At 48.5% G+C, this 27500-nt stretch overlaps 1 protein-coding gene and 1 long non-coding RNA gene across 3 annotated transcripts in view; one reads left to right on the top strand and one right to left on the bottom strand.

Moving 5' to 3' along the window:
• LOC144132714 (uncharacterized) overlaps positions 1-15324 on the bottom strand; it is a 28466-nt gene extending 13142 nt beyond the window's left edge. The window contains exons 1-2 of the long non-coding RNA XR_013314918.1: positions 15272-15324; positions 14670-14711 (exon numbers count right to left, since the gene is read on the bottom strand). This is a non-coding gene — a long non-coding RNA (uncharacterized LOC144132714). The remainder of the gene's footprint in view (positions 1-14669; positions 14712-15271) is intronic.
• Positions 15325-20737: 5413 nt separating this feature from the next.
• Positions 20738-27500, top strand: part of LOC144112799 (sushi, von Willebrand factor type A, EGF and pentraxin domain-containing protein 1-like) — a 132399-nt gene continuing 125636 nt past the window's right edge. For both annotated transcript variants that reach the window (XM_077645608.1, XM_077645609.1), the window contains exon 1: positions 20738-20930. In XM_077645608.1, the coding sequence (XP_077501734.1) occupies positions 20900-20930 (31 nt within the window). In that variant the 5' untranslated portion in view covers positions 20738-20899. The remainder of the gene's footprint in view (positions 20931-27500) is intronic.

The following is a 27500-nucleotide window of genomic DNA, read 5'->3' as shown; positions in this document are numbered from 1 at the left end:
GCGCCTCCCGCACGCTAGGCGGATGCTCAACCACTAGGCCACCGCTGCGGTGAGTTGGTGGTTGGTTCAACTGCCTCAACTTAAATGAAATACACCAGAGCTACGGTGTATTGCTACCTTCATCTCTCGGAAAATTATTCCGCCTGTAAGCTCCTTCCCAGTCAGTAAGGAGACCTTCTTAGCTGCAGGAAAACAGTTGCGTACCTCAGCAAGCGCCCCCAGCGAGTACCATTCAGTGATTCGACGAAGGCGTCCACTTCCATACATTCGTTTAAACAGTGACTCTGCGAAACAAATACATATCTCTATCCCTAAGTGAAGCGATTCAAGAATTTCGTTCACATTTTCGCACTTCTGCTTCAAAATAGCGATGTTGCTACGATAAAACCTTTTCAAAAACAGTCATTTGCTGCGACAGCTTACAAGCACTTCACATTGCAGTGCCACTACGGTGCGAATGCGCAACATGACCATAAGTGAAGGCTTTTTTACGGCGCGAACTGCGTACAAAACAGCATTGTTTTCGATTCTCGAAAGCAAGGCCTCCAACATACACCATAGATTAGCTTCTAAAGGACGACTTAATGCGGTGTGCATCTCTGTTCTAGACTGGGTCTTAATCTGCCGAGTACTACTCGCCATTCTTTTTTTAAGCGAAATTTACTGCCCCAGGGCATCAATGATGAGTGAAGGTGTGATGAATGACGTAGTAGAGGTTAAATGAATGGAAAAGGTTAGCTGATTTGATGAAGTCCAGTAGAGAACGATGGTACGGTCCCTGCGTCCAGGCAATGTATGAAGCAGGTCCGCTTGGTGAAAGACCTGCTACCATCAGGCGCCGGATCCTTGTAGGCTTGAGAGCTGAGCAGTCCCGCAGTAAATCATGACTGTCGGCCTCAATGTCCTCGTGCTTACATATCATTCGGTCACTCGGAAGTGGCCTCAGTACCGAGATTTGTTTCCTCGGCCAGGGTGTCCGATATGTACTCGCCATTCTGATCAACGAATTTCCCAAAATGTAGACAGGAACAGGCACCACGTACACCTACTTGTGAATAGCAGAATTTGCGCGAGCATACACTGAAGAGGTAAAAACCACGTGTATACAGTGGTCTCTGGCTGGGACGGGGTTTTCTTTTGGCACGTTTCACGGCGTACCTTGAAAACAAAATTTGCTGGCCAATTAAGTTAACCGTAAGAGTATGGCGCGACAGCTTTAAAGGTTCCCTACGTTTGCTTGGCAGTCTCCTGGCGCACCCTGTCGCAGATATCGACCCGCCTGTTGAAATCACACGCTGCTTTATTACACATCAACGCCCATATTAATTGCTGGTGCTAATTACGGTTCCAATTAATTGAGTGTTCTTTTAATGTAATTCGCCTACTGTGCTGTGTAGGGTGTTCATAAAAGGCCTCCATTTATCCCTCTGACAAAGCGTTCCTGAGGGGCGGTTCGAATCCGCCTGACTACCCTTCTTCTTTCCAGCGAAACTGCTTTTCTGCGTCTCTAACCTCTGCAGCAGTCAGGATTTTCAAGTCACGCCGACGCCGGCCTATCCGCATAACTAGGCGTTTATTGCTATCGGATTAGAAGAGTTTCCTACACATCCTGAGGGACTCTAGTTTCGTATGTGGCCAATGACGGCGATGTTCCATTTTATCCTCCTCCTCCATGCAATATGTTAGTGTTATATTAGTTTTACGCATCATACGGAAATGTCGAATGACCTTGTGCCGTGCTGATGTTGATGTGACAAATATTCGCGAATTTTCTGGTGTATCTGTGGGCCAGATAATAAAGGTGTGGAAAACTCGTCTATGTACACAATGCGTCAAATGTTCCCATGCTACGGGGCCTCATCTTGAGTTTAATTGGGCATTTGGAACAACCCCAAAACTCAGAATCTCGCTGTAGAGAATAGGACAAGTATCACTGTCAAATTTGAGAACCTTGGTAGCTTCCAAGGTGTCTGACGTACCGGGCTGTATTGCTGGAAAGCAGACCTTGTGGCGCAGGAATTTCGGCCTGAGAACTTTTGACAAACCCTGTACCTCTGGCTGTGAGTACATTAGTAGGAGTTGGACTTTCCAGTTTTTCTTTTTGAAAACTCGGCGGACTTTTTTTTTGAGGTTACTTCAAAACGCAGCTTTCGGGGTCTTTTTTTTTTCGGCGAATATTATTTTTAACGATTTAATCACTGCCTTTTTTGTGTCTTAATGAGGCAGTCCTGTGTGGTCAAAAGTCACTTAAACTCTATCTCGGGGTTTTTGTCAGCATGAAGAATTTCTTTACCTGTATAGTTAACGTACAACAGGTAGTATTTGGAGCTGCAAGTGTAGAAAGAATTGCTATCGTCATTAAAAAAGGCACGCAAGTTAAATGGGACAGTACCACCGTCGCATTACGGCCCTGGCTTCCCTGCTTAGTTCATTTTCAACTCTGAGTGAGTGTAACCCGTACTCAACTTCCAGCTAGCTTAAACTTTCATGCCACGAATACTGACCCTTTTCCGGTTAAAACCGTATTTCAAAAACTGAATTCGGCGTGCTTTTATCGTTTTTTTTTTTTCAGTTTGAACCGTAAAGTACAGCCCCTATACATAAACGCGCTTAAGGAAGTCATAAGGCACTTCTTGTGGCACTAAATTCTGGTAAACCGACTGACTGCTGCAATTCGACTAGTCTATGTTTTGTTTTTATCAAATGAACACGATTAGGAAGTTCGGTTCTAAAACACCGGGTATTCGATTTAGTTCCAGGGGCGAAATTTCAGTCTTTTATGTTGTAGTTTAACGGTCTCGTGCTCCCCTAAATATCTTGGCGTTCCGCTTCACGCATACAAGTTCACATTACTCGAGAGAGTGCGTTTAATTCCGCCCTGTAGCGTCATGTTAAAACAGCATCGCCTTTGGAGTTATGGCTGAGCCCAGCCCTGTAGCATCTTTTCGGCAATGAAAATATTTTACGAATCACCGATCCTCCCCTAAGCTAGATATTACATCCAGCATTATCACCAAATATTTGTGACCTTCATATGGTAATTCAGTATTGAGCCGATGCGGCACGATTACATTTTCAGACTTGTTTGTGCATGTGAACCGGATCACGAGAATGAAATAACTAAAAGAATAAGAATGAGAGGGCATTTGGCAGGTTCTCTCAGATCATGAATGTCATTTACCAATATCCATCAAGAGAAAAGTATACAACAGCTGTACCTTGCCGGTTCTGACCTATAGGGCTGGAATGTGGGGCCTAACGAAAAGGGTTCAGTTTAAATTAAGGACAGCGCCGCGAGCTATGGAAAGAGAAATGATAGGTGTAACGTTAAGTGACCGGAACCGGGCAGAGTGGGTGAGGGAACAAATGCGGGTTAATCACATCCTAGTCGAAATCAAGAAGAAGAAATGGGCTTGGGCAGGGCATGTAATGCGAAGGCGAGATAACTGCCGCTCCTTGAGGGTAACGGAGTGGATTCCAGGGAAGGAAAGCGTAGCAGGGGGCGGCAGAAAGTTAGGTGGGCAGATGAGGTTAAGATCTTTGCGGGGATAGGCTGGCCGCAGCTGGCACAGGACAAGGTGAATTGGAGATATATGGGAGAGGCCTTTATTTCTGCAGTGAGCTCAGTCATGGTAACGATGATGATGATGATGTGAGGCAGTTAGTGTATAAATTCTAATTTGCAATAGCTCTCATCCGACTGACAAAGCATTCTGCAGTTTACATAATGAACTTAGCACTTCTGTGGTTTCTTCTGTGGTTCTCTTTCAGGTCCTTATTCTTTGCGGCAGCTTGAAAAACTTCGTCAATTCAGAAAAAGTGAGACAATTTCGACTGCTGAAAATTCCTGAAACCGCGTGAATAAACTCCCTTTTCAGCAAATCTTACCTTTCAGATTAGCTGAAAGAGGGAAAATTCCCTGGATGGAACATCACTGGCAAATAAGAACTTTTGTTTTGGGCCTTCTACAAAGCACACTGAAGAAAGACTTCGTTTTAAATTCCCATAGCATGTGATACGTGCTGGCATATCGCCATGATCACAACACGAGTTTTCTGATGGGACAGCACAGCCAGCAGAAAACGCGCATGCTTGGACCTCAGTGCTGAATCTGCCGTTTCCCCTGAAACACATTTCAGTCAAATGATGTTCCAGATGAATGACGTCTATGACGAAAGAGAGTTTGCACCGGACTGCTTGCCGTTGATGAAGCCGCCTCCCTTTAAGTTCTGTTGGTCGCGTTTAGATACGTTTTCTATCATCCAGATGCAGCGCGATTATTAGCTGGCTGCTTTTCAAATACTGTACACGACCTGTTCCTCAACGTATGCTTTAACGCGTGTAATGCATACGATGTGACGAAAAACAAGAAAATAGCTGCCACACCCACACCGTGTGGTGTAACAGTTACAGTTACACCCTTTTCCTGACTGCTTCGCAGCTTCACAGGTTTTGTCTGCTTTACATTTGTAAAAAGTACAAACTGCTTTAAAATGCGCCGGTCATTTCTGTGGCGTGTGACCTCTTAGAGGGGAGCTGAACACTCATTAAACGACAAGCTGTTCTCCAATTGTCTGAATATCCACTGCAATTACGGCATTCCCGGCTATATTTACGGTACCCAGGTATGCCTTTCACGATGTCTTTGCGCCTGTTTGCAATGGAGTAACTTTGTGATGTATGCATAACGTTCAACGCGCAAGTTTTTGGAATATAGCCGAAAAAGGATAAAGCAGAAGAGCTCCTCTAGGAAAGCCAAATTTGAGCAAACTCGCTTGCACAACAACACGATGCCACCACGTGCCATGTAATTATGCCAGAGAAACACGGGCAATAAATTTCGCTTAAAAAAACACAAACAGGTTAACGCGGCATTAAAATTAGTCATACCCAAGATACTGAGGTGACAAAGTTCAGCACAGGAAACTTCACGGGCGTGAGCGCTATATTTGCCATAACGCACATAATTTCCACGCATTTATATGCCCCAGTTGAACGCGCCCCTATTTGGAATCAGTGCCGCCAGTAGTCGAGTTAAAGAAAAATGGCCAGGCTTAGCTTGGTTAAGCCAAGAATGCGTTGCATATCTCGATGGAGTTCCGTGCTGCTCCGTTGACTCGATAGGCTATTGACTCGATCGCCATTGAAACTGACCGTGTAGCAGCGCTCGATCGCCTTTGAGTCGATAGACTATCGGTTCGAGGGCCCTCGAAATGCCCGTGTGACAGGGGTACAAGACTGTCCCGGCGAAGGAGCGCAGCTCTTTTATACATATGCCGTGACGTCAATCATAGCGCAGCGCCCCTAGCGGGAGGAGCGGGAGTCAGGTGGTGGCTGCGGCCGCGCGCGACCGCGCGAGTTGGGGCCCAGCTTTTCCTCCGGCTGTCGTGACGTCACGTCACGTGGTTTGGTGGCTGCCCGGCCGCGCCCAAGGGCTGAACTGAGTGATTGCAATATGCAACGCATAAAATTAAGCTAATTGTTATATGAAGGCGGCGAATATCGCTGTCTTAGCTGCAGGCATCAAACCTGCAGCTGTTTTTAACCGAGAACTCGACTAGTTCTTGCCGTGTTAAAAGCACGCTTGGTGAACAACTGCAAAGGTGTCCAAAAAGTCAGAGAGAGAGCCCGTACACCTTTGCAGCCTATGCGACTGCAATACTCTTGAACCCGTGCACCTTTGAACGGTGCCCAGGTGCATTAATGGTGTTGACGTGCTCAGCGCAACCTTTTCCAAAACGGAAACCAGAAAAAATGAAGGGTGTCGTCATTATTGTTACGCCCTTAAGGGCGACAATTTTTTTTTTTTTACAGGCTCAGGACCCGTGGTACAGCAGTGAAACGGGAAGTCCACCTCTTAGGACTCATCTACTATCTGTCTAGGCTCAGGAGTACGGCAGTACTTAAAGGGGTGTAATCCGGAGCAACGTTTTACTGTATAAAAAGGAATTCCTGGCAGACTTATACTTTCTAGGGCGTAGAGTGTGAGCGACTATATATAGTGATAATGACATTGCCGCTTGACTAAAATACATGACGATAACAGCGGCGAAGAAAAGTACCAAGGGGCCGGCGGTGGTTTGCGATTAAACTGGGCGATTATAATGAGTTGCGTAACAGGCTTCTTCTTCAGTAACAATTGATTTCGTGCCGCTGCGTGTATCTATAATCTGAAGAACTGCTTGCAGAACATCTTCTGCGTAGAATTCATGCAAAAAGAAAAACCGCGCCACCCTCGCCGTAACCAGTGGAGGTTTTAGGTGCGCATCGATTCCACGTGCCGTGAGATGGCGCCACTCGTTCAGCCACGGAGGTGGATGCGGTCACGTACTCCATGCGTACATGCAAAGGAAATGTGAGGTATCCCAAGCAAAGCTTTCGTGTTTAAGATGCCATGAATATGCGGTATAATATTGATCTCTGACAGTCGTCAAGCCAAACTGCAAGTTGACTTTTCCGAGCTAACCGGTCTTCGAGCATCCAGATGCTTCCACGCGCGATTGCGATGCCAGCGTCATTTTTCTTGGCCGCGTATGAAGACGGTTTTCACGGCTGAAGGGAGCCGGAGAACGAGGGCACTCATGCAAGCTGACGGCCTCGCTAACCTGGGCACGCACCACTACAACGACCAGCCGGGTACCAAGCTCCAACCAAGCGGTCTTTTCGCTTGGTACTCACGCTTCACGCCTTTCTGCTAGTGTGCTGGAAGAGAGCTAACCGCAAGGAACCGTTTTCAGGTATTTTAGAATGAGTATACAAGCGCACGTCACAAGGTTCAATTTGAGTTTGAAGTAAATGCTGCTCAAGCCTTCTATCATGGCGTTATTATGACATGCGCCTCGTTGAAAAGCAGCTGCTGTTTGCTCTGAGCGGTGTTGGTAGCCGCGCCGTTGCTATTCCGACAAACCTTGCGAAATGCTCCGGCCACATACCCGCTCCTTTCAAAGCGGCTCTGGGTAAAAATGATCGCCCTTTCCCATTGCTCAGAGTTCTGCAAATACGTATTGGGAAAATTTTATTTTGTATTTGTCTGAAAATATCCATTTCAGACGCGCTCTACACAATTGTGCGCAAAGCTAATGCGCAGCTTTTTCTTTTCAAAAAATGTATTGCACCTGATTCTGGTTTCTTTCTTTAACGCGAATTTGGCATTCTTTATGTTGCATATAAGACGATTTTTATGCCATACAGCGAGCACGGTGAATAATACTTCATGAAAAAGTGAGCTGGGTAGCACGACCGTCCGCCAATTTTATGCAGACAGGTTTTGCCGCCACTAATACATCATTTTTGTTTGTGAATTTCTAAGGTAATGGGGATCTTCAATACAGAAAACGATTCCGAGATTGCTCGGGTGCTTACCAGACAATGTGGCATTTAGATGGCACTTATTCAAACAATTACGGCACATTGTACGAAATTTTGCGCGTCCCAGTGAAAACTTTTTCGCTGGTATTTAGCGCTGAAATACTAATAAATTATTGAGGCCTGCATTCAGGAGAAAAAATATTTGTTTTCGATAGAAACAAACAATGGCGTCTGAAGGGGCTATACAAAATAAGCAAAATCGAAAGTTGGGCAAGTTGGTGTACGTTCATAATTAAAAATAGCGTGAAGGGAACACGAAAGGCGGAGAGGACGACGCAGACAAGCGCTAACTCGCAACCGAGGTTTATTGCTGAATGTGCGCAATTTATGCATGGCACGTTTAAAAAAAAAACAAGCAGGCTCCCGAATACGGCTTCCGAGGGGAGCCTGTTTGTTCTATGTTTGCGCTATTTTGTGCCCTTCGCGCATTTTTTTCATCATGGGTTGGTTTATGGTTTATAGGGCTTTAACGTTCCAAAGCGACTCAGGCTATGAGGGACGCCGTAGTGAAGGGCCCAGCCCATTCGCCACGCAACACCTGTGACTGGTGAAAATGTGCGTTTAGAAATTACAGCTCAGTGGCCTTGGTTTCTTTCAGAGCCATAAAAAGTGGGGGGGAAACGTGTTGCGTTTGTGCCGTGGTGGATTTCACCACATATAAGAAAACGAAACTATGGCGTATAACGTGGGCATCGAACTTGGTTAAAGACAAAGCAATTTAGATCGACAAGGCTGAACCCTGGTCCAAGGAGGTAACCACAATTACCGGTGAAAATCGAGCCGCGCCTACGGAACGACGTCCTAGGGCAGACGTTAGTCTGCCGTGAACTGTGTCGATCGTTTCGTGCACGTGCGCTTTCTTATTCAGTTCTTATTTATGCCTGAAAGCGCTCTCCGCCAAAACTGTCCTTGTTATCCTTGAAAAATTAGTGTCCAGTGCATCATTAAGGGTGACGTGTTTTGAAGTTTCAACCCTCACTTCCTCACAGCCAGCGCAGAATACGCTTTAGGCCTAATTCATGCTTAAAGGAGGCAGCCGTGTGCTGTGTGCGAGTGAGCGGTTATGAAAGCAAAGAAGCAAAGTGGAATACGTGCCCTGGTGCATTACCTGCATCTCCGATGAGGACGCAAGCATTTCAACTTCCAGGCATGTAATATGAGTGCGTTATTATAACTTGATAGTGAAGAAAAATAGTGTGACCGCACCGACGTCTGCCAGCGGCTGATACCGACCGCTTAACTAAGAATGTTTGAAAGCAAGGTTATCGACTAATTACCCGGGTGTGAACGAGGTTACGTACTATCAGTAACAGATGAAATGCAAACAAGAAGACTGAGATAAGACAAGACGTTAGTGATAAAGTTCACATATATCGGAACCATGGTGTTCTTCAGGGGAGCATACTCGGTAATTTTCCTTTTACATTTTTATTAATGATATAGCGCACATTTTACCCCTGCAGAGTATATAATATATGCTTACGAAACGAGTATCTCTTTCTCAGGAGCTGACGTAAATGATTTAGTAGATACAGTGAATACTGCTCTCTAATTTATTCGAATGGTCACGAAGAAATGGTTTACAGGTGTCGCAAAAACAAAAACCCTTGTTTTTAGATCAAAATAAGAACGTTGCATTAGCAAAATACATTTGTTGCAATATTGTTCATTTAAACGTACCAACACATATTTGAGACATTTGGTGCTGTATTCAATTAAAGAATGACCCGGGACTATCATATCTATTTTGTTTCCAGCAAATTATTTGTTTCATTTATCGATATCGTCAGCTATTGCCGCCAGAAGCAGTGTTGGCAGTATATCATTTGTTCCTTAGTTCTCGCCTTAATTACAGCAATTTACTATGACGAAAACATCAAAAGAAAACGTTAGAAGTTGCACATTTTGCTGAAAAGCTTAATAATTCAGAATGTACCTAAAAAATTCCACACGTAAGCACTTTTTCCTGAGCATAAAATACTTCCGATCACCAAACTATATAATTTTCGTTTTAAAATGCGAGATTACTAATAATGCGTCTTTTCATCAAGTAATGGCTAACACTGAGCCAATCTACAAAGTACACAACACAAAAAACGTAGATAAGTGCCATATTAAAGCGCCCAAAACAATATATGGCTGCCAAACACTTGAAAATACACTACCACATCTACTAAATGCCCTTTGTTTCAATAGTGCTGCCCTGGAAACCACGGCGTACAAGAACCTGTCGGAATATCGTATAACACATTTATTGTAACTTGTAAGTGTGATTCACCGTTTGGCTACCAAATTTAGTGGCTGAGTGTCGATGGCCGAGTCAAGCTGGCTGTCCAAGAGACAGCTTTCACCACAGGCACCCTGCTATCATGTACATTCATTTTGGTGGTGAAATAAAACTATTATTATTATTACTATTAAAACACAAACATGTTAGCTCATGGAGAGGAAGTACAAGCGAGGTTCATTAATACTTATAAAGGCGGCAGTGTGCTCTTAATTCTATCAGTTATGTGCCGTGTCGTTGGTTGTTTTTTGTATGAAAGAGCAGTCACTGATGAACTAATTCTGGTGGGGGTGGTGGTAGTGGTTGTTTATTAAAAGAATAATAAAAAGGAAGCAAACGATTTTTGCTAGCCCCGGCATCTGCCATCGATACTGAAGCACCTGAGCTGGGGCAGCGGAAATAAAGGATAGCAGGCAGAATGGAGAAATGAAATGAAAGAGGTGAGGGGACAGGAAGAGAGGACTAATTCTTAACTTTCGATTTTTCAGTAAGGGGCTCTGATAGGCAGAGTTCGTGCGCGCATATGGTTGGACGGGTTGGTACGAGTCAGCTTTATAGCATCACGGAAGACGCAGATAGTGAAGTGTGTGGTTGCATGTAAAAGCAGAGCGAATACTTACTGCTTTGCAGTGAGAACAGTTGCTTCATATTACTGGAGACAAGCACTGTAAAAGCTACAGAGCCTTCCGATTACATTGTGTTTGTTTGCTCTTGTTCCCAAAAAGAGGAACTTGCTTATTTTATTGCAATCTAGACGCAGAGATTGCAGATACACAGAGATTAAAAGTGATGTGGTTATTACTAACGGCCGTTAGTATTTAATTGCAAAGACGGGCCTATCGGTAATTGTTAAAAGTTAACTATTAGAATTTAGTTATCAAAATTACTAGTTAACATAATAAGCCTGTTCTCGGACGTCTGCCAGCACAGGTATTACGCCGCAAAAAGCTTGTCTTTACCTCAAACGCCCTATTTTTATTAATTATTGACGGGCATCCTTGAAACACCTGGCATATCCGTTATGAGACCACCACTCATTAGCGTAATCAATACTCTTTAATCATCTTAGCTGTGCCTAGTCACTTGGCGAATCTGAGTCAAGGCAATTATTATGGCCATTAATATTCTTCACTGTTTCAGCAATTGGTTATGTCATCGGACATTATCTAAGTTGTATTATCTAAATTGCATCTTAATTAAGTTTCTAGTTATTCGGAGCTCTAAATTGTATCCAATTATTGTCAACTGTTATCGTGTTAATCTGTAACAATCATAATTGTGTTCGTTATCGCTGACTACGTTAATTTATTTTCTTGCGAAATAACCAAACTACTATGATCATGGTAATTGGCATATTTACGTTACCGCACGTTAACCTCTCGTCATTATTCAGTTATCATAATTACTAACAATTTATAATTAATTTCCGTTTTTATTATGCTCATTAACAGCGATAAACAGCACGTCAGACATACAGGCAACTTTCCGGATTGCTTCACGATATCGTTCGTGTTACATGGTGACACGTAAACAAAGAGGTTTTGCTCAAAATTGCTGTCGCAATTACAGGGGGTCGCGTTCATGTGACGCCTGAGCAAGTAAGCCATCAGGCCATTCAGCGACCACCCATTCCCATGCTGGTGGGAAGTTTGAAGCGTCAGGCTGCCCTCCAGCAGTGTTTGTCGGAACCTTACGGTGGAGGCCTTGGAGGCTCTTTTGTTTCGGCAATTTCGACAGCGTTTCGACAGATGGCGCCAATGATGTAATTTTTTAGGGGTGGGTGGGTGAGGGTGATTTAGGGAGAGGGGGCGCGATCGGGGCTTTCCACCGGCGTCGTAGACATCATATATTAGTTTCTCGCATTAAACAAAACTGTGGACGTATGTCAAAAGACAATAAAGTCAGATACGTAAAGCGATAAATTCATCTACTCTTCGTGGACATAACACCGTAAAGAAACCACCTGGCAGTCTGTTAAATGGTATTGCGGTTAAGATACCTTGAGCTACGCTAGGAGGCCCGGGCTCGACTCCTAGTGCTGGCACACAGACATGGGTTGTTTTTCTTCGCACACATAATCGTTTCGTGTTCCGTCGCAAAAACATAAAACAGTAGTTCGCTCAGAAATAATGCGGCATAAAAACTATCGTCACATAATCAATGAAGAAAGGATCATACGCCATTCGCTCCCGCATTCTCAGCGATGCCTGTGACATTGCTAAGGGCGGCATCTCTTGATCTACATAGTGGGGCACCCCTGGAAACAAAGAGGCATTGAAAAATGAGGGCCAGGGCTTTCCTCCCCTACAAGATTTAAGGCGTATGTGCCCTGCTACGCGGTCAAAAAAGAGAACCTGAAGCCTTTTGACCAATACTGTAAACACATAAGTATATGAAAATATATGAAAATATTCAAGTTCTGTGGGTCCGAACCTCAGTGAAACATGTGTAGCCGCATCCAGGAATCCGCCACTGTTCTGCATATGGTATGGATCTATCCACTGAATTAAATAACCATGACCAGATTTTAATGTGGAAAGAAAAATGACAGGTGTAACGTTGTGAGGCACAAAGAGAGCAGAGTGGGTAAGGGAACAAACGCGTGTTAATGACATCCTAGTCGAAATCAAGAGGAAGAAATGGGCTTGGGCAGGGCATGTGATGCGAAGGCAAGACAACCGCTGGTCCTTAAAGGGGAATCCACAAGGGCGATGTCATCCCTCCCTAAGTGACGGCGGCTGCGTATACATCACGCCTTCTAGAGTCCTCGCGGCGAATAATAATAATTGGTTTTTTGGGGAAAGGAAATGGCGCAGTATCTGTCTCATATATCGTTGGACACCTGAACCGCGCCGTAAGGGAAGGGATAAAGGAGGGAGTGAAAGAAGAAAGGAAGAGAGAGGTGCCGTAGTGCAGGGCTCCGGAATAATTTCGACCACCTGGGGATCTTTAACGTGCACTGACATCGCACAGCACACGGGCGCCTTAGCGTTTTTCCTCCATAAAAACGCAGCCGCCGCGGTCGGGTTCGAACCCGGGAAGTCCGGATCAGTAGTCGAGCGCCATAACCACTGAGCCACCACGGCGGGTCAAACTCGCGTCGACGCAGTTTCCGGTTTTGGTCCGGCGGCCGCCGCCGACGGGGGAGGGGTCCGTTCGCTCGGCCGCTATGTTCAGACCCTGCAACCCCGGGAGATGCGGGGGCAGTTTGCTCTCGGTGCCACGCGTTGGGGTCGCCGTGAGTGGCGCTCCGCTGTCGATGGAGCTGCATTACGATTTCTTGCCGTGGATTTCGCGCACGTTGGACGAAGAAGAACGCGTGCGCTAAGAATGTATGAATGAAAAACATTTTTGAAGTCCAATATTTATGAACTGGTTCGAGCAAGATGCGTTTTGCGGCACACGTCGTCTTTGTGTTCGTCTGCATATTCTCTTTGAGTTTCCTCTCTCCTATCTTTCGCGCATCTGTTCTTTTTTCACTCATTTTCCCCCCCTCGACTGTCGGCATTTTTTGCCCCCTCAGATCAGCACACCGTGCTCCCTGGCCATGGTACACCCAGACGGCGGCTTTTGTTGTAAAAAAAAATATTAAAAACTGCCTCGTCGGTGCAAGGCACCTTGGCTCAACCGCTTAACCCGGCCCTTTTATTTTCCGCAGCCCGGTCGCTTCGCGCGTCTGGACCCCCCGCGGCGGCTCTCCGCTGTCCGTGTGAATCGTGAATTCGGGAGCGGGGGAGGAGTTTGGCCGGCAGGTGACGTAGCGCGCCTCCCCTCCCCGTCAATCCGCGACGAGGTCACCCGTGTGAATACCGCTTTAAGGGTAACGGAGTGGATTCCAAGGGAAGGGAAGTGTAGCAGGGGGCGGCAGAAAGTTAGTTGGGCGGATGAGATCAAGAAGTTCGCGGGCATAGGGTGGGAGCAACTGGCAAAGGGCAGGGTTAATTGGAGAGGCATGGTAAAGGCCTTTGCCCCTACAGTGGGTGTAGTCAGGCCGATGGTGATGATATTTTACGCTATACTTAGGAGGTTGGAGTTTTCTGTTCAGACCCCCCCCCCCCCCCCCCCCCGAAAAAAAAGAACGATAAAAGAGCGCACAATTCAGTTTCAAGGTTAGTACCCATGACCACAGCTAGCTCGCTGTTAAATATGCATTAACGCTCACTCAAAGGTATATTGCTCTGCTACTTTATGCGCCTCTACAGACCGGGAGGCTCCGCCTCCCCGCCAAACGTCGTCTGCTAACATAGTGCGACATCACTCGCGTGGGACAGCGACTTGGTTGAGTAAGTTTCGTGACCGCATGTAAGAGCACTGACGCCAAACCATTGATGAGCATCACAAAAAATGGCACGCTGCGGCTACCGCTACGGTAAAGCGCCAGTTCCATCTCCGCGCAGGCCACGTGATGCGGCGTCCTCACGTATACATACAACCCAGCGAAACGACCGAAAGATGCGCTGACGACTCACCTTTTGGGGGTCAAGTTCCCCTTGAGTTTTTGTCCCACGGTTCCATCGTTCAACATCTGTGAGTTTTATTATTTTCTGTAGCATTTACTTCTACAAGCACGCCTCTAAGTACGATGGTTTAGGAGAACTTCGATTTGGGCTAGATGGTGCGTACTTCTTGAGACAGGAAACAACAGAGCCTACAAGGACGATCACAAGAGAAGAACGACGCTGGACAAGCGCTCGCCTTCTCTTGCGTTCGTCTTTGCTGGCGCTGTTATTTCATGTCTCTAAGTACGACCATTTGGGAGCTACTGTAATTACTTGTAAATCGAACGCTCGAGCTAACAACAAGGGTATCATAAAAAACAAGTGACTTTTGACTACATAGGAATACCCCGCTGCGTCATGGAAGAAAAACGGTAATTTCTGTAGTTAATAATATTCGCCGAAAAGAGCCGAAAACTGGGCTCTGACATAAACGCCCGAAAAGGCCGCCGCATTTTCAAGAAATAAAAACCGATAAGTCCGACGCCTAGGTATACATACTCCAGAAGAAACCCAACCTGAGCGCTGAAATGACCATGTCCAACACTCTCGGACAAAACCTGCGAATATTGAAAAAAAAAATTGTACGATACTGTTATGGAAATATACAAGGTCCATTCTTCTCAGGTGTAACAAAATCTTGCTTTTCATGTGTTTCCATCGATCGCATCGAGCAGTTAAGACTGCCATAGATGAGCAATAGGGAAAGCTTTTGACGATAGCAAAAACGTTAACAGAAAAAAAAAATATACAAGACTGCCGTCGGGTGGTCGACGGATATGTCGATTGTTATAGTGAAATCTTACATTAGATGAGAAAAAAAAACGTGTTCGTAAACTATTTCCCGCGCTCAACTGAGCTTGCCGCATGATGACCTTGGTTGCCTATGTGGCTTAAAAACCAACACAACACATATTTCCCGCTAAAAAAATGCTTTTTTTTTTCAGAATTATCGGGTATGTTAGCGCATCTGTACAACAACACGAGCGGAAGTCGCGTAAACGCTTGGGACTAAAACTCGCCACCTTTGTATTCCATGAAGCCGAACTGGGTTGAGGATGAATACAAGGCAACGCTCCATGACTGGTCGCCCAGATTCCACTCCAGCGAGAGTGCTCACCTGGCACTGCCTCTGAATCCTGCAGAATTCCGCAGATTTCTGCACGATTTTTTTTTGTCGTCGCGGCTGTAAACGGAACTGCAGGAAACCTGCGAGGTTCAGAAACAAGGCAGCGAAGTTTTATGAACAATCTCTTTTTCTCACGGATAAAGAATTCATGTTCTGGGCGTGTTAAGCATTGCACGTGCCAGGGCATGTTGAAATGCATTCGATGGCTTTTGAAATGGCCCGGCTTATGCCCGAGTCTGTCCCCAATGAATGTGCGTCACTTAAATAAAGGAAGTTACAATTGCAGCGCCGTCCTGTCTGCAACTTCTACCCCGTTCGCGACCGTTTTCTCTGGTCTCAACCACCAAACGTAACGCGTAAAAACTCGCCCAGCAAATAAGCCACGCTCCGATGGCGCTCCTCGCTTCAAACGCGGCTGTCGGGGAGCGCGCGCAAAGGCATTACTGCTCGCGGTATAGCGTCAGAAGAGAGTAATCTGGAAAAAAAATAACATAAAAAATACGGACAGGAAACCCAGACAGCCGACACGTACGCCGGCCCCTAGTGCACGCTATGAAAGAGGGCGGCAGTGCACAAAAATCAACGCGCTATAAAAAATAAAAGAAAAAAGTTCTAGCTCACGCACCCGCATGGACGACACTGAGCAGAAGCAAGCGGATCACAAGTAAAAATGAGGGTGGCGTACGCCTAGCTGTGCACTCGGAATGCTGGGGGTAACTTTCAGGAAACGAGTAATACACAAGCATAGCAGCAGCACGCGCCTTCACGCACCCATGCGCGTAGTACGAGCAGACCTGACGTGTTCGTGTATTGACATAACGCGTAAAAATGCCGCCACTTTTCGTGAAAGGAACAGTTTTGAGTGCCTTTTGTCACGGTGCTTGCACGCCACGTTTCTACCTCACTCGTTGATAGGCGACTTTATGCCTTCCGTTGAAGGCAGAATGAGTTCAAGGTACTTATCTCCCGCGTCAGAGGTGTCGTGGTTCGAAATGACGATGTGAGCTTTGCCCGCGCATCCAAGCACGTGCTCGCAGCGATGCGCAGGCAGCCACGCCCACTGGTGGGGCGCCCCCTACGGTCTATAACGTGCGTCCTCATCAGGCGCGGAACGCCGTTCTTTCCCGTGCTTTCCTGCCTGAGGACTGGGAACGGACGGTACATGAGCCGCTGGGAGCAAGGGCAGCGCTCAGGCTCTTGTGAGCGACGGGCACAAAAATAGCCTTTCCTGCTGAGACATTTTCCTGGCAAGAACGAAAACATTGTATGCAAAGTTACAAACCTTAGCAAAGTAGCATATAAAAGCAGTGAGCATTCGTACCACCCAATGCATGCGTCTCACATGAGCTGAGCAGTCGAGGCGGTCATTAGGAAAGGACGATCTCCGCGTGTAACCATGTTGCTATCATCGCAGACGTTCGCAAACACAGTTACAATACGCCGTACAATCGGGTCATTAAGTGAACTCGGCTACTTATCTTTTCTCTCTTCTGGTCGCAAATTGCAGCCCACGAAATAAAAGCCCATCTCAGCGGGCGACACAAGGCCCCCGCCCGCGGAGGGAGATAATGGGACGATCCTTTTCATTTCGTCCCATCCGTGGTGATCGTTTGTGGCACCCGGGGGGCGATAGCGGCGGGGCCAGCCGGGCCCATGAAAAGGAGCCCTTCTTCCGCGAGATACCACTGCACGCGCTCCGCTCTAAATGGCAAGTGACAGGCCCCACGCGCACCACCCTTCCTCGGCGGCGAATCGCCGGCAGCCGCGACGGGTGAGCCGCGATGAAGGTACTAGTACGTACAGCGCAGCCAACTGACGTGCATCGCTTGCATGAGTCGCGTAGTTACTGGCTTCTTGAAGGGAGCGACGAGAGGAGGAGGAGGAGGGAGGGGAACTTTACTGAGATGGCCTCCCGGTCCGGGGGGCAACGTCTCCCTAATGTCGGAGAACAGGCCCTGACTGTCTGGCACTCCACTCTGTGAGGGGCTGATCAGCATTACGGATTTGGAAGCATGCAGTCGGCGCGCGCGCGACGAAATTTGGTAATGCCCTAAACCGCATCTGTTTCATGACCTGGAGCGATGAAAAAGTGTGGTATACCAGCCACGTAGAAACCGGGACTTCAAAAAGTTAACGTGACTGGGCCCGATAAATGAGAATTCGGGGCTAAATTCGGGAATGGGCTGAATGGAGCTTTATATTGAGAAGCGCCGCACAAACAGAAAACAGAAACTTAGTGCAGACGAAAAGCAACGCCCAAAACGCATTTACGAAAGACCCTCAAGGTAGACCAGATTTCAGTTAGTGAGTAATTACTCATTAATATCCCCCAGAACTTTATGGTTGGGCTCATGTGGTAACTAATGAGTATAAGTACTCCTTTTATGATAAAAAAAAACGCACCGTGTGAGGCATTGCCAGCCTAACTTACACGAGGCGTTCAATAAGGTCAACGTGGTTGAAACCATTAAATCCAAACATTCACATGTCCTAGTGGCGAAAAATCAGCGCTTGTAGCACGTGCCTCAATGGTGCCCTTCGTTGAAACCCATAACTTCATTCCATCCCATTAGACGACACTCGTCCGCATTTCAAACTATGACTTTCTTTTCTGTTGAGACAATCAGCACCTTACAATAAAAAAATCAGTTAAACTCATTCATTAATAAGCTATGCGTTTGTTTCAAGCGCAGCACGTCTTGTTTGAGCGATGTCTAATCGCAAGCCGCGAGCGCCGTGCCCTAGGATGTGCCTGCCCTGGTGTATAGGTCCGCCGTGTAGTTTCCGCGGTGCCGGCGAACAGCGCGTCTTATCTCGACGGCGGAAACAGCTCGTCCGCTGCGTATCCTCCGTGTCCGCGTTCAGTTCCTCCACCTTATACAACGTCGCCTGCATGTCGTGGCCCGCGCACTTTCCCCCGAGGCCGATGGGATGCTCCCGATCGAGCGCCCACGTATCAGTGAGCGAGTGGCCTTGAGAGACGAAGCGAAAACTAGTTGCTCCGTCACGGTGCAAGCGTCTGGAGAACCTGCGCCGACCGGCAGTGTACAGCGACGCAAACATGCTCGTGTTAGGTTGCTGTAATATTTCAGTTTGCCCTTTTCATTCCACCCCTGCCACCCTTCATTAAGATGCTCGCTACACTTCATTAGGAGTTGAGCTGCTTAGCAAGATGCAGATGCGTGCGACTCGCTGCTGTTTCGTGCACAAAGAAAACTGAAAGTGAGTGCGCGAGGATACCGGACTTGCGCATCCAGAGCAGTGAATGAAAAACAAAATCGGGCGGCCACTGCGTGTTCACGCTCGACTACGTACGACAACACAAGCCGTACAGCTAAGCTTTCTTCCAAGCGGTCATCTTTCATGATAAATGTGTCTGAGTCTGCCTTTCGCTTCCTTAGGCATGCAGACGAAGGTGTTTTCTTTTCTCATTGTGCTTTTCCCCTTATCTCTCCACTCCATAGGTGCGTCCAAATACGAGCGAACGTCAAGGAAAGCGGCCGCAGCGTTTGCGGCTATCTGGCGTCATCTCCTCTCCAGCTTTTCAGAGAGCGTCGTGATTGCTGGAGTGCGTTAACAGAGGGCGAGAGAAGAGCTCAAGTTCGCGCGGCAGTCTACAAAGGGGGCAGACGAACGATCGTGCACCGTAGAGAAACCTGTTCCTGTTTACCGAGGTAGGCCTGATTCAGCGGAGGTGGTTTCGCAGTCTGCGCCCATGGCACACTGTGGCGGAAGAAACCAGCGGATGCTGGCCGGGGCAGTTGCTCAGGGTGGCACCCGAGCAATGCTCGCAGTCAGTGGACGACTCCTCGAGAGAAAGGGATAGGGGCATTGGGCCTCCTACGTGCCGCTACCGTGGTGGGAGAAGCATGTCTTTATTGAATACGAGTGCTTGTCTTGGCGTCGTTGATCAGCACTCACGAATAGAAAATTGTGAGCGCAGCGTATTCGAAAAATGGAGGTCTGATTCACGGGACTGTGCATTTAGAGCCTAGTAGGTGGCGTTAACGTGGCTAAAATTCGTGCGCTTCCATGTGAAATTTCTTATCCAGACAGTCGAGCGTCTTCGGTGCTGGTCTTGACACTCATCTGGACTCATCACATACTGAGCATTCTTCTTCAATCGCCATGCTAACGACGCCCACACCACCCTCCGAGTCGCATGCACTGCTATCAGCCAACACGCGGCAGCCAGCACAATGCAATCTAAATCCTTCGTACATTTATCAGCGCGCCCCTGCAAACCCTCGATGACGGCCAACTTTCACTGCTAACGACTCACATCTGCCGGCGGACGAGGAAGACGACGACTTCACTATACCTGAGGTCAACAACAATAACTTAAAATTCTTAAAATTTAGTTATTCTACTCGCACCGCTTTGTTTCCTTGATTTTCATTATGATTTCCTCACGCTCTCGCAAAATTCGTGATTTTCTTTTTCTCTCAGAGTCCTCTCAATTTAAGAGCCGCTTGAGATAAACCCGGATCAGAATTTTCCTGTTTGGATCTGCACCAAACCCTGGCCAATCCCCCACCGTGGGAATGTGCCATCGTATTTGAGGCAACAACAGCAACAACTTGCAGCGGTACTCCCAGGTCTTTTTCCTGAAGATTACTCGACAGGCATAAGGCTCCCACTTGTACACAGCCAACATTCCCACAGTAGCAGCCCATGCTATCCTATCCGGGCATCCTCATCTGCGGCTCTCGGTCTTTGAACGGGGCTCCACCATGGCATCGCTACTGCGCAGCGCCAGCTGCACTTCTTTGCTTCTGATTAACACTCAATTATGCCATCCACGCACGCAATAGCCTCGCCACGTGGCGTGCCGGCTGCGCGACGCTTTTGACGAATGCACTCGATCACAGTCCCGACGGCAGCTGACAGCGGTCCGCCTGCGCTCGCACTCGGAGCAAAGGGTTGGCCTCGTCGGAAGGGTGAGACGTTGCGTAGCGCTTCGCGTATACTGTCGCGCAGCTGCGCCGATCCCGATATGCTCATTTCTCATTTTCCGTGCCCCAGCTCACGGTCACCGGGACGCGTCGCCCGTTGTCCGGCGACCCAGAGACCCGCGTGGGCGACCGGTGCGCGCACACACGCGACGGATCAGCCTTCGTCGGCCCTCCTATCTCTGGCGCCGGCGTGCGCCGCTATCGGGGATGGTCGACGTGCATGGGCGGCGCGGGCCGCTTGTCTGGAGCCGCCTGCTAGGCAGCAGGTGTGTGTGTGCGCGGGCCTTGTTCGCGTCGGGGGAACCCCCGACTCGCGGCTTGGCGCGCGTTGCGTCCTCGCAAGTCCCCCGAGCCGCTGCTCGCGCGCCAGCAGCGGAAGCCGGCGGGCGGGCGAGTGCGCCCGGTTCAAGGGGGATGGGTGCCGCTTTCCCTTCCCCCACCCCCTCTCCCCTCCGGCGCGGCTTCGCCTGCTAGTCGGGGCAGGCGTACGCGCTTTCTTGCTGAAGACCGCCCGCGGCAGGCTTGAGAAAGCGCGAGGGCCCGGCTGCAAGGAGGCATGTGTTTTTTCTGTCCGAGGCACGCGCCCGGCCCCGCTTCCGAGCTGCGTCCACCGCGTGTCTACTAGTCGGGATCGCGCCTCCGCCGCCGCCGTCTACTCCGCCGCATGGCCCCCCGGCTCTGGCTCTGGCTGCACGGTGAGCAACCCTTCCGCGGCACCAATTACACCGCCTCTTGACGTGCACTGCTCCGACGGACGCGGTCGCCTGCCGTAATTGTTTCGCTATCGGCGGAGCTTTCACCGGAGACCTTCCACTCGGCTCAAATACTCGAGGGGCTAATCTTCTTGTCACCTAGAGCGCTCCAGATGGGAAAGGCGCTTTGGCACGTGCCAATTTTTTTTGACAGAGGCGTTGTCAGACCAGGAGCAACCCTTCTTTAGTGCTGTCTGGTTGGCACGGTAGCTGCTGTGTGTTACAAATTTTCTCTCCAATGTGTCGGGTGTCAAATAGTGGTCTGTTTCCAACGCCTTCGCTGCTGTAGCAGGGTGCAACATTGGCAGGACAAGACATAAACGCAAAGCCTTAGAACTTCTTGCTTTGCGGCATGCTGGCGAGAAAATCCTACGCGGTAGCCGCAACGGCAGCTTTGCGCCAATTAAAAATGCGGCCAAAGAAACTGTCGGCCTTGATCCCCGAGAGTCAGTGGACGTGCCTGTATATTGCAATGGCCTTCTACGGCATTTGGTGCTAGCTGCTGGTATCTCAAACGTGGATGCGCGCTGTGCGACTTGTCAGTGGCGGCTGCTCTGTAGCTCTGTAGTACGGATGTCCGAAAGGATGCTGTGTTCGGGCTGGGCTTCCGCTGCGTATCGCTGTCGCCCGTTTCACTTGACCGGCGGCAGAGAAACGCGGAGCGGATGATCGCATCCCATGATGTTTGTATTTTTTTTTATAGAATCCGCTTTAAGGTGCCCGTGCGGGCTCGGTCGTGTGGCGGTGTTTCACAATACGCGAAAAGATAGCTCCCCATAAGCATGCGTGTGTAACACTCGTCTTTGAGTCCGTGTTCGATGTTTGCGAATGATGTCTGGCATGAAATTCTTTCTACGCTTTGGCAGAAATGCACAGATGGCTCGCTTCGCTTATTGGAGGGCTGAATACGGCCGCGCCCTAATATTTTTGCTTTGAATAGTGTGTTGAGCACGGGGCCGGATGCAACGCTGAGACCGCCCGTTCTTGACTTTGTCATTCATTAATTTTAAGTCGCTAGTTAATAAAATAACGAAGGCGGCCCGTCAGCGGCTTGTTTGTCAATCCGTCTCACTTCTCATGTGCATGCTCAGCCTGGTCACCTTTTGAGGAACAGTTCTGAGTATAACCTGTCCCATTGCCATGGGTTCCATACCCAGAATTTCTGGGCAAGCGCATTTTTCAACCGGAAATTGTTTATGAAAGCATTTTTTTTTCATATATTGTAAGATTCCACTATAACCATCTATCAAAGATCTCCCCTCTACACGCTTGCATTTTTTTGCTGTTGACGTTTTTGCTATCGTCAAAACGTTCACCATAGGTTTTCAATCGCAGTCTTGCGAACGATGGACAAATTTTAAAAGAAATATTTTAATATGCTCCGGAAGAATGGACCGTGAATATTTCCATAATAGTACTTTGCAATATACCACATTTTCCTCAGAATTAAAATTGACGTCGAAGTGTCCTGAACATGAAAAATGTGCGATATCGCCAATATTCAGAGCCATGAGTGTGTTGTGCAGTAAATTTTATGCTCCAAGATTTTTTAACTTTGCAACTGATGGTAAACATTAACCAGGATAGATGAACTGCGCAAACTTCAAGTTATTTTATTACGGGGTTAACTGTTATTGGCTCTTTCCTCAGTTTTGCGCGGTTGACTTCGGCGTCCGCAAGCCCACCACCGGGCCCCAGCCAAAAAAAAAAATGGCAGTAGCTTACCTCAGATATGCCAGGATATACGTAGCGAAAGCTAAGGCATAGCTTGGTTAGCCTATGGTTAATCTTGATTGCAAGTCCAGGTTAGTCTGGTTGTCTGGCTAGTTGTTGTCACGTGGTTCGTCACGTGGCTGGTCACGTGGTGCGGTGCGACCACGGTGGGAATGCGAGCACGGCGAAAATGCGAGTTCGTACCCAATGTAGCTTTCGCTACAAAAAATGCACCTGCCATCTGCGGGTCCAGCACCTCCCGCTTATGTTACTTTTAATACGCCTCCATTTTTCATGATCGCAAGTGAGCAAACGCTGGATCGTTCGCGTTACAACTGGTAACGTTTCTGTGATATTTTTTTTCGGTAGTTTACGTTGAACTTCAACTGAATTTCGCAAATGGGAAATTATTACGGGTTTTTAAGCCTGTTGACAATTTGTGGAATTAAACTCGCAATACCAACAATGAAAATAAAACGATGATCATGCCATCTACCGAAATTAATTCAATGCAGAACTTTGTGAAGGGCGTTTCAGCGTGGCGAAAACGTTTAGCTACGCTTTGCTCTATAGTCATTATTTATAATCGCTGGTCATGTATGCTGAAAATGAGCGCACCAACCTTGGGAATCTGGTCTTACATTACTCAGATTTATAAGCTCCGGAGGAGCCGATGAAAATAAACATCAAGAGGATGTGGGCGATTACTGTCGCAATACAACGCGCTGTTATTGGACACCGGCGTTCCATTTATAGTTGCCATTGTCGTCGATTCATAGCCCACACATATCGATACGATTACAACGGGTGAGGCTTCTTCTTTTCTTCGTTTCATTTACCGCGTATAGTAACAGCGGCAATATCACCATGAACCCCTATTCGATAAGAAACAGGCGTATCTGCGGATTCAAAGACGACGATTCGCACATATTTCCCTGGAATTTCAATCGCAATTTTCTCTGGAAATTTCACGGAGAGCTAAAACTCTGGGGCGTTTTTTGAACCTGCCCCTTGCACGATGATCTGCGCCCAGCTCAGGGGAAGCACTCCCTGCGTTGGGCGCGTCGAGGTGCGATGCGGCACCTGTTTGCATGCACGAGAAACGTCGCCTCTCTTGCGAAGGAGCCCGTAAGTAGAGGTGCGCCACTCTTCAAGATAAGGAGCGCCATATTAACTGAGCGGTGTGTTGCTGCGAAAGGCTTTTGTCGCCTGAGCTCGGTGATATAACGCTCGGTCAGTGGCGCGGTCGGTTCGATCCCACGATGCGCAACGCCAGGTCTGAAGGCTCCGGCTGCCTATATCGCATTCGTGTAGCTGCTTTGCTATATGCGGGTGCTATATTGCCCCGTGGATAGCAGTTTTCGCTAGTCGGCGTTTCTGCTAGCACGGGGTCTCCGCACTTCTATATCCTTCATTCCTTTCTTTTCAACATACATTATTGCTTCCCCTCCTGCGCGGCAGTTTTCTGTGAAGAAAAATCAACCCCGGGGGGCCTTACCATAAGACATATATCAGCAAAATCGCAAAAATGTATGCCGGTTTCTGACTGAGTTTTTTTTTTTTTAGTCCTACTCAACAGCCCATGACTATTCTTCTCATAACGGTGGGAAAACCCGACATAACCGAACAAATATATCCCTGATCCCACTCCATGTTGCCCCTGACATAACAAATGCGAACAAGGCAAGTTTCGTCCTCTTTGCTCGGACGTGTGTCACGTGGTCGAGGAGGTCACTTTGCATGGACGTGTGATAACAGCACAGAGAGGGAGGTTCGTTCACAAGCATGATATATGCTCCAAGTGTAGCAGGTCTTTACATCCTAAGGCGAGCCGTTGACCGGGTTCCTAAATCGGCTTTTAAATCTCTCCCGGCAGCTTTCCATCTCGTCTTTTCAACTCACCCACTGCGCGGTGTTATTGCAGCTGCTTCTTTACATTTAAATAGCTATTCGTTGGATTTTGCTGCTGTAAAGCCCCTCGTACCTTCGTTCGTTCTATGTGCACGTTACGGAAACTGAATTAAGGTTCGTTGATCTACTTCTGGCCTGTCGGGCACGCGTCGCCAGGAAGGCGACTTGATGTCGCGGCATTGGCTGAGATCAACGTACCGCGGAGTGCGTGCGACTAATAAATCACGATGGATAGGAGCGGAACCCGAGCCGCGCCTCCCCCGTTTGTGGCTTTCCACGGTCGTGTGCTCTCTGGGAACGCAGAGCGCCCGCGGGGAGGGAGTGTGGAAACGGGCCACGCAAGACGGCGGCCCCCGACGAGGCAATTAGTCGTATTACGATCGGGGCAGTCCATTCGGCCTGGTGGCCGTCTCGTTTGCGCGTGATGGATCTGGTGTGTGCGTGCACGGCCGCGGACCCCGAGTGTGGGCGGCCGCGGCCTTTTGTACGAATGGGCCGCGCTTTTCGCCGGTGGCCGGTGGCCGCTTCCGGCAGGAAGGAATGACGCCGCTCACCCGCGTTGACTCACGCGATACAGTGGCGGGTTGAACGTCCGACCACTTCCTCAGCAGTTGCGCAGGGTTAGCCCCTTAACGCGGTATCCGTGTGGTAGGGGCTTAACATCGTATCAACGCCAGGCCTTCACGAGGATGCCGTCAAAACTTAGTTCATGTGCACCTGTAGCCCCTAGCTCAGCACTATACAGCCTTTGCCAAAGGTATGGAGCTCGAAGGTTCGTTTCTAAACCATGTCGTTCGGAGGGGGAAGGGGGGGGGGGCTGTCAGTTTGGATGCAAAATGACAGCTGACCAAGAACGAAACCCCTTGCACTCAAAGGCTATTCCTTTCCCCCATTGCTGCTCCTTGGCAGAGTCAGTGCATTTTGCATACACAAGCCAGCATATATTACAAAGGGCGAGAGAACGAAAGAAGAAGAAAAGTTCCCTGCCCGCACCGCCTTTCGGCACAACACACAAGCAAGTCCTTCGAGCAGACGAATTTTGTTGGACGTCACTGGTCGTCATCAGTGCGTGTACGACGTGCGCGTTTCGAGCCGACAGCTGACTACGGGGCATAAAAGCATAGGCTCCGCGCTTATAGTTGCGGTGTGAGGTAACGCGCAAGTTCCATCTCAGCTTCTGTCATCTCGACGAAATCAAAACCGTTCTCTCTTATTTTCGGCGACTACATGAGTAATCGTGAAACTCGGAAGTGCTGCCTGACACCCGGCTGTGCCAAATCCCCTCTCACGAAAAGTAATCAGAGTATCTCCAGGAAAGCTGGATCTATGGGGTCTGGTCGACGCTCTCTCAATCAGCCTATATGCCTTCAGGACGTACTACTAACGCGTGGTCTTTGTCTTCGTTGACCCCTGTATTCATGGGCGCATACATGGTTATAGGCCCCTCGTTGGTGCACGTGGTGCATGCTTTCATCGGCCGGGGGCAAAGCAGTTATGTCCAGTGCACGCAGCTGTTGCTGTTAATGAACACGCTCAACGAACGCGAACAGACGGGCGCTGCCCTGTGCTTGGCCTTTCGTCGGAGCTCACAGGCTCACTGCCAGCGTGTTTACCGCGAGGCAGCACGATGTATTTTATTAGGTTTTAAGGAAACCTATACGGCGCTGGTGCGCATTAGCATTCAGGAAGTGCCATGGCCGCGGCGTTCCAGGCGATTCCTATCGGGAAGCCTTTGGCTGCCGGCTGCTGAAGCGACTGCAGGCCTCGCAGTGCTTCGTGAGCAAAGCAGGCGCTCGCTGCGCAGCTGTTCGCCCTGCGGCCGCTGAAAAGAGCGGCTTCCGACAAGCCACAGCTTACAGGCTTAAACTGTGTGGCTGCTTTCAGTGGTCGCCCCGCTCCCTGTGGCAGTCCAACCGCACGTGTGCAACATTAAATAAGAAAATAAAAGGCTTCATGCCGGAGCGTCTTGGGAAAGGAAACCGAAACTTCTGAGGAAAAAAAAGAAGCACGAAAGCGTTTTTCGCGCTGCAGCTCGACCCGGTCCGAAATTATGTGGCATGCGGAGGGATCGTCGGTGACACGGCTGACCAAAAACAACTGCAGAGAAAATGGCAAGTTAGGCTAGCGCGATGTGGATATAACTGATCAGGAGTCAGGGCTGCAGAAAAATACGGAATTGAAAGAGTTAAATCCACAAACATGAGCGAAACTAAATGCATTGCGCGCCAGGGATGTCGTGTCGCTCGTAAACCCTCCGTCCTAAACTGACCAGCCGCAGGCGAGGAGAGACTATGTCGGACGCTCTGTTTTGTTCGTCTCATGTGAGGAAAAAAGATACATGATGAGTTGGGAGCGGGAGATGTTTGGAAAAACTCGCGCTGAGCACTTTTATTAATATTCCAATTTCTATCGATTAGTCCTTTTGAATTTCGCTTGTCTCAGTAGAAAACTTTAACAAATGAAAGATTTCAGATGAGTGATGTATTGCAGACTTCATGTTGATATCTCGCCCACCTTTATCTCTTCGGCGTTCGGTTGCTGATCCCGAAGGTCGCGGTGTCGAATCCCGGCTGTAGCGGCCCCATTTAAATGGAAGCTGAAATGCAAAAAAAGAGAGAAAACACACACACGTTAAAGAAACTCAGGTGGTTTAAATCAATCCGGAGCCCTCCACTACGGCGTCGTCTGTCGCTTCGGGGCGTTGAACCCCGCATAGCGCTGCAGGCGGCGCGCGCTCAACCGGCATCTGTTCACATGCGACGTGGGAAGCCATGCGTGATGGCACTGCGGCCGCTATAGATTTCGATCCAATGAGTTGATGAGTCGAGGCGAATGAATCGAACCACGACGATGCGAAATAAAGGCGCGACGTCCATGCTAGCAGCGTGG

This window comes from Amblyomma americanum, chromosome 1 (assembly GCF_052857255.1).
Source record: "Amblyomma americanum isolate KBUSLIRL-KWMA chromosome 1, ASM5285725v1, whole genome shotgun sequence".
Classification (NCBI taxonomy): Eukaryota; Metazoa; Arthropoda; class Arachnida; order Ixodida; family Ixodidae; genus Amblyomma; species Amblyomma americanum.
The sequence above is the reverse complement of the archived record's forward strand: the minus strand, read 5'-3'. Positions and strand labels throughout refer to the sequence as shown.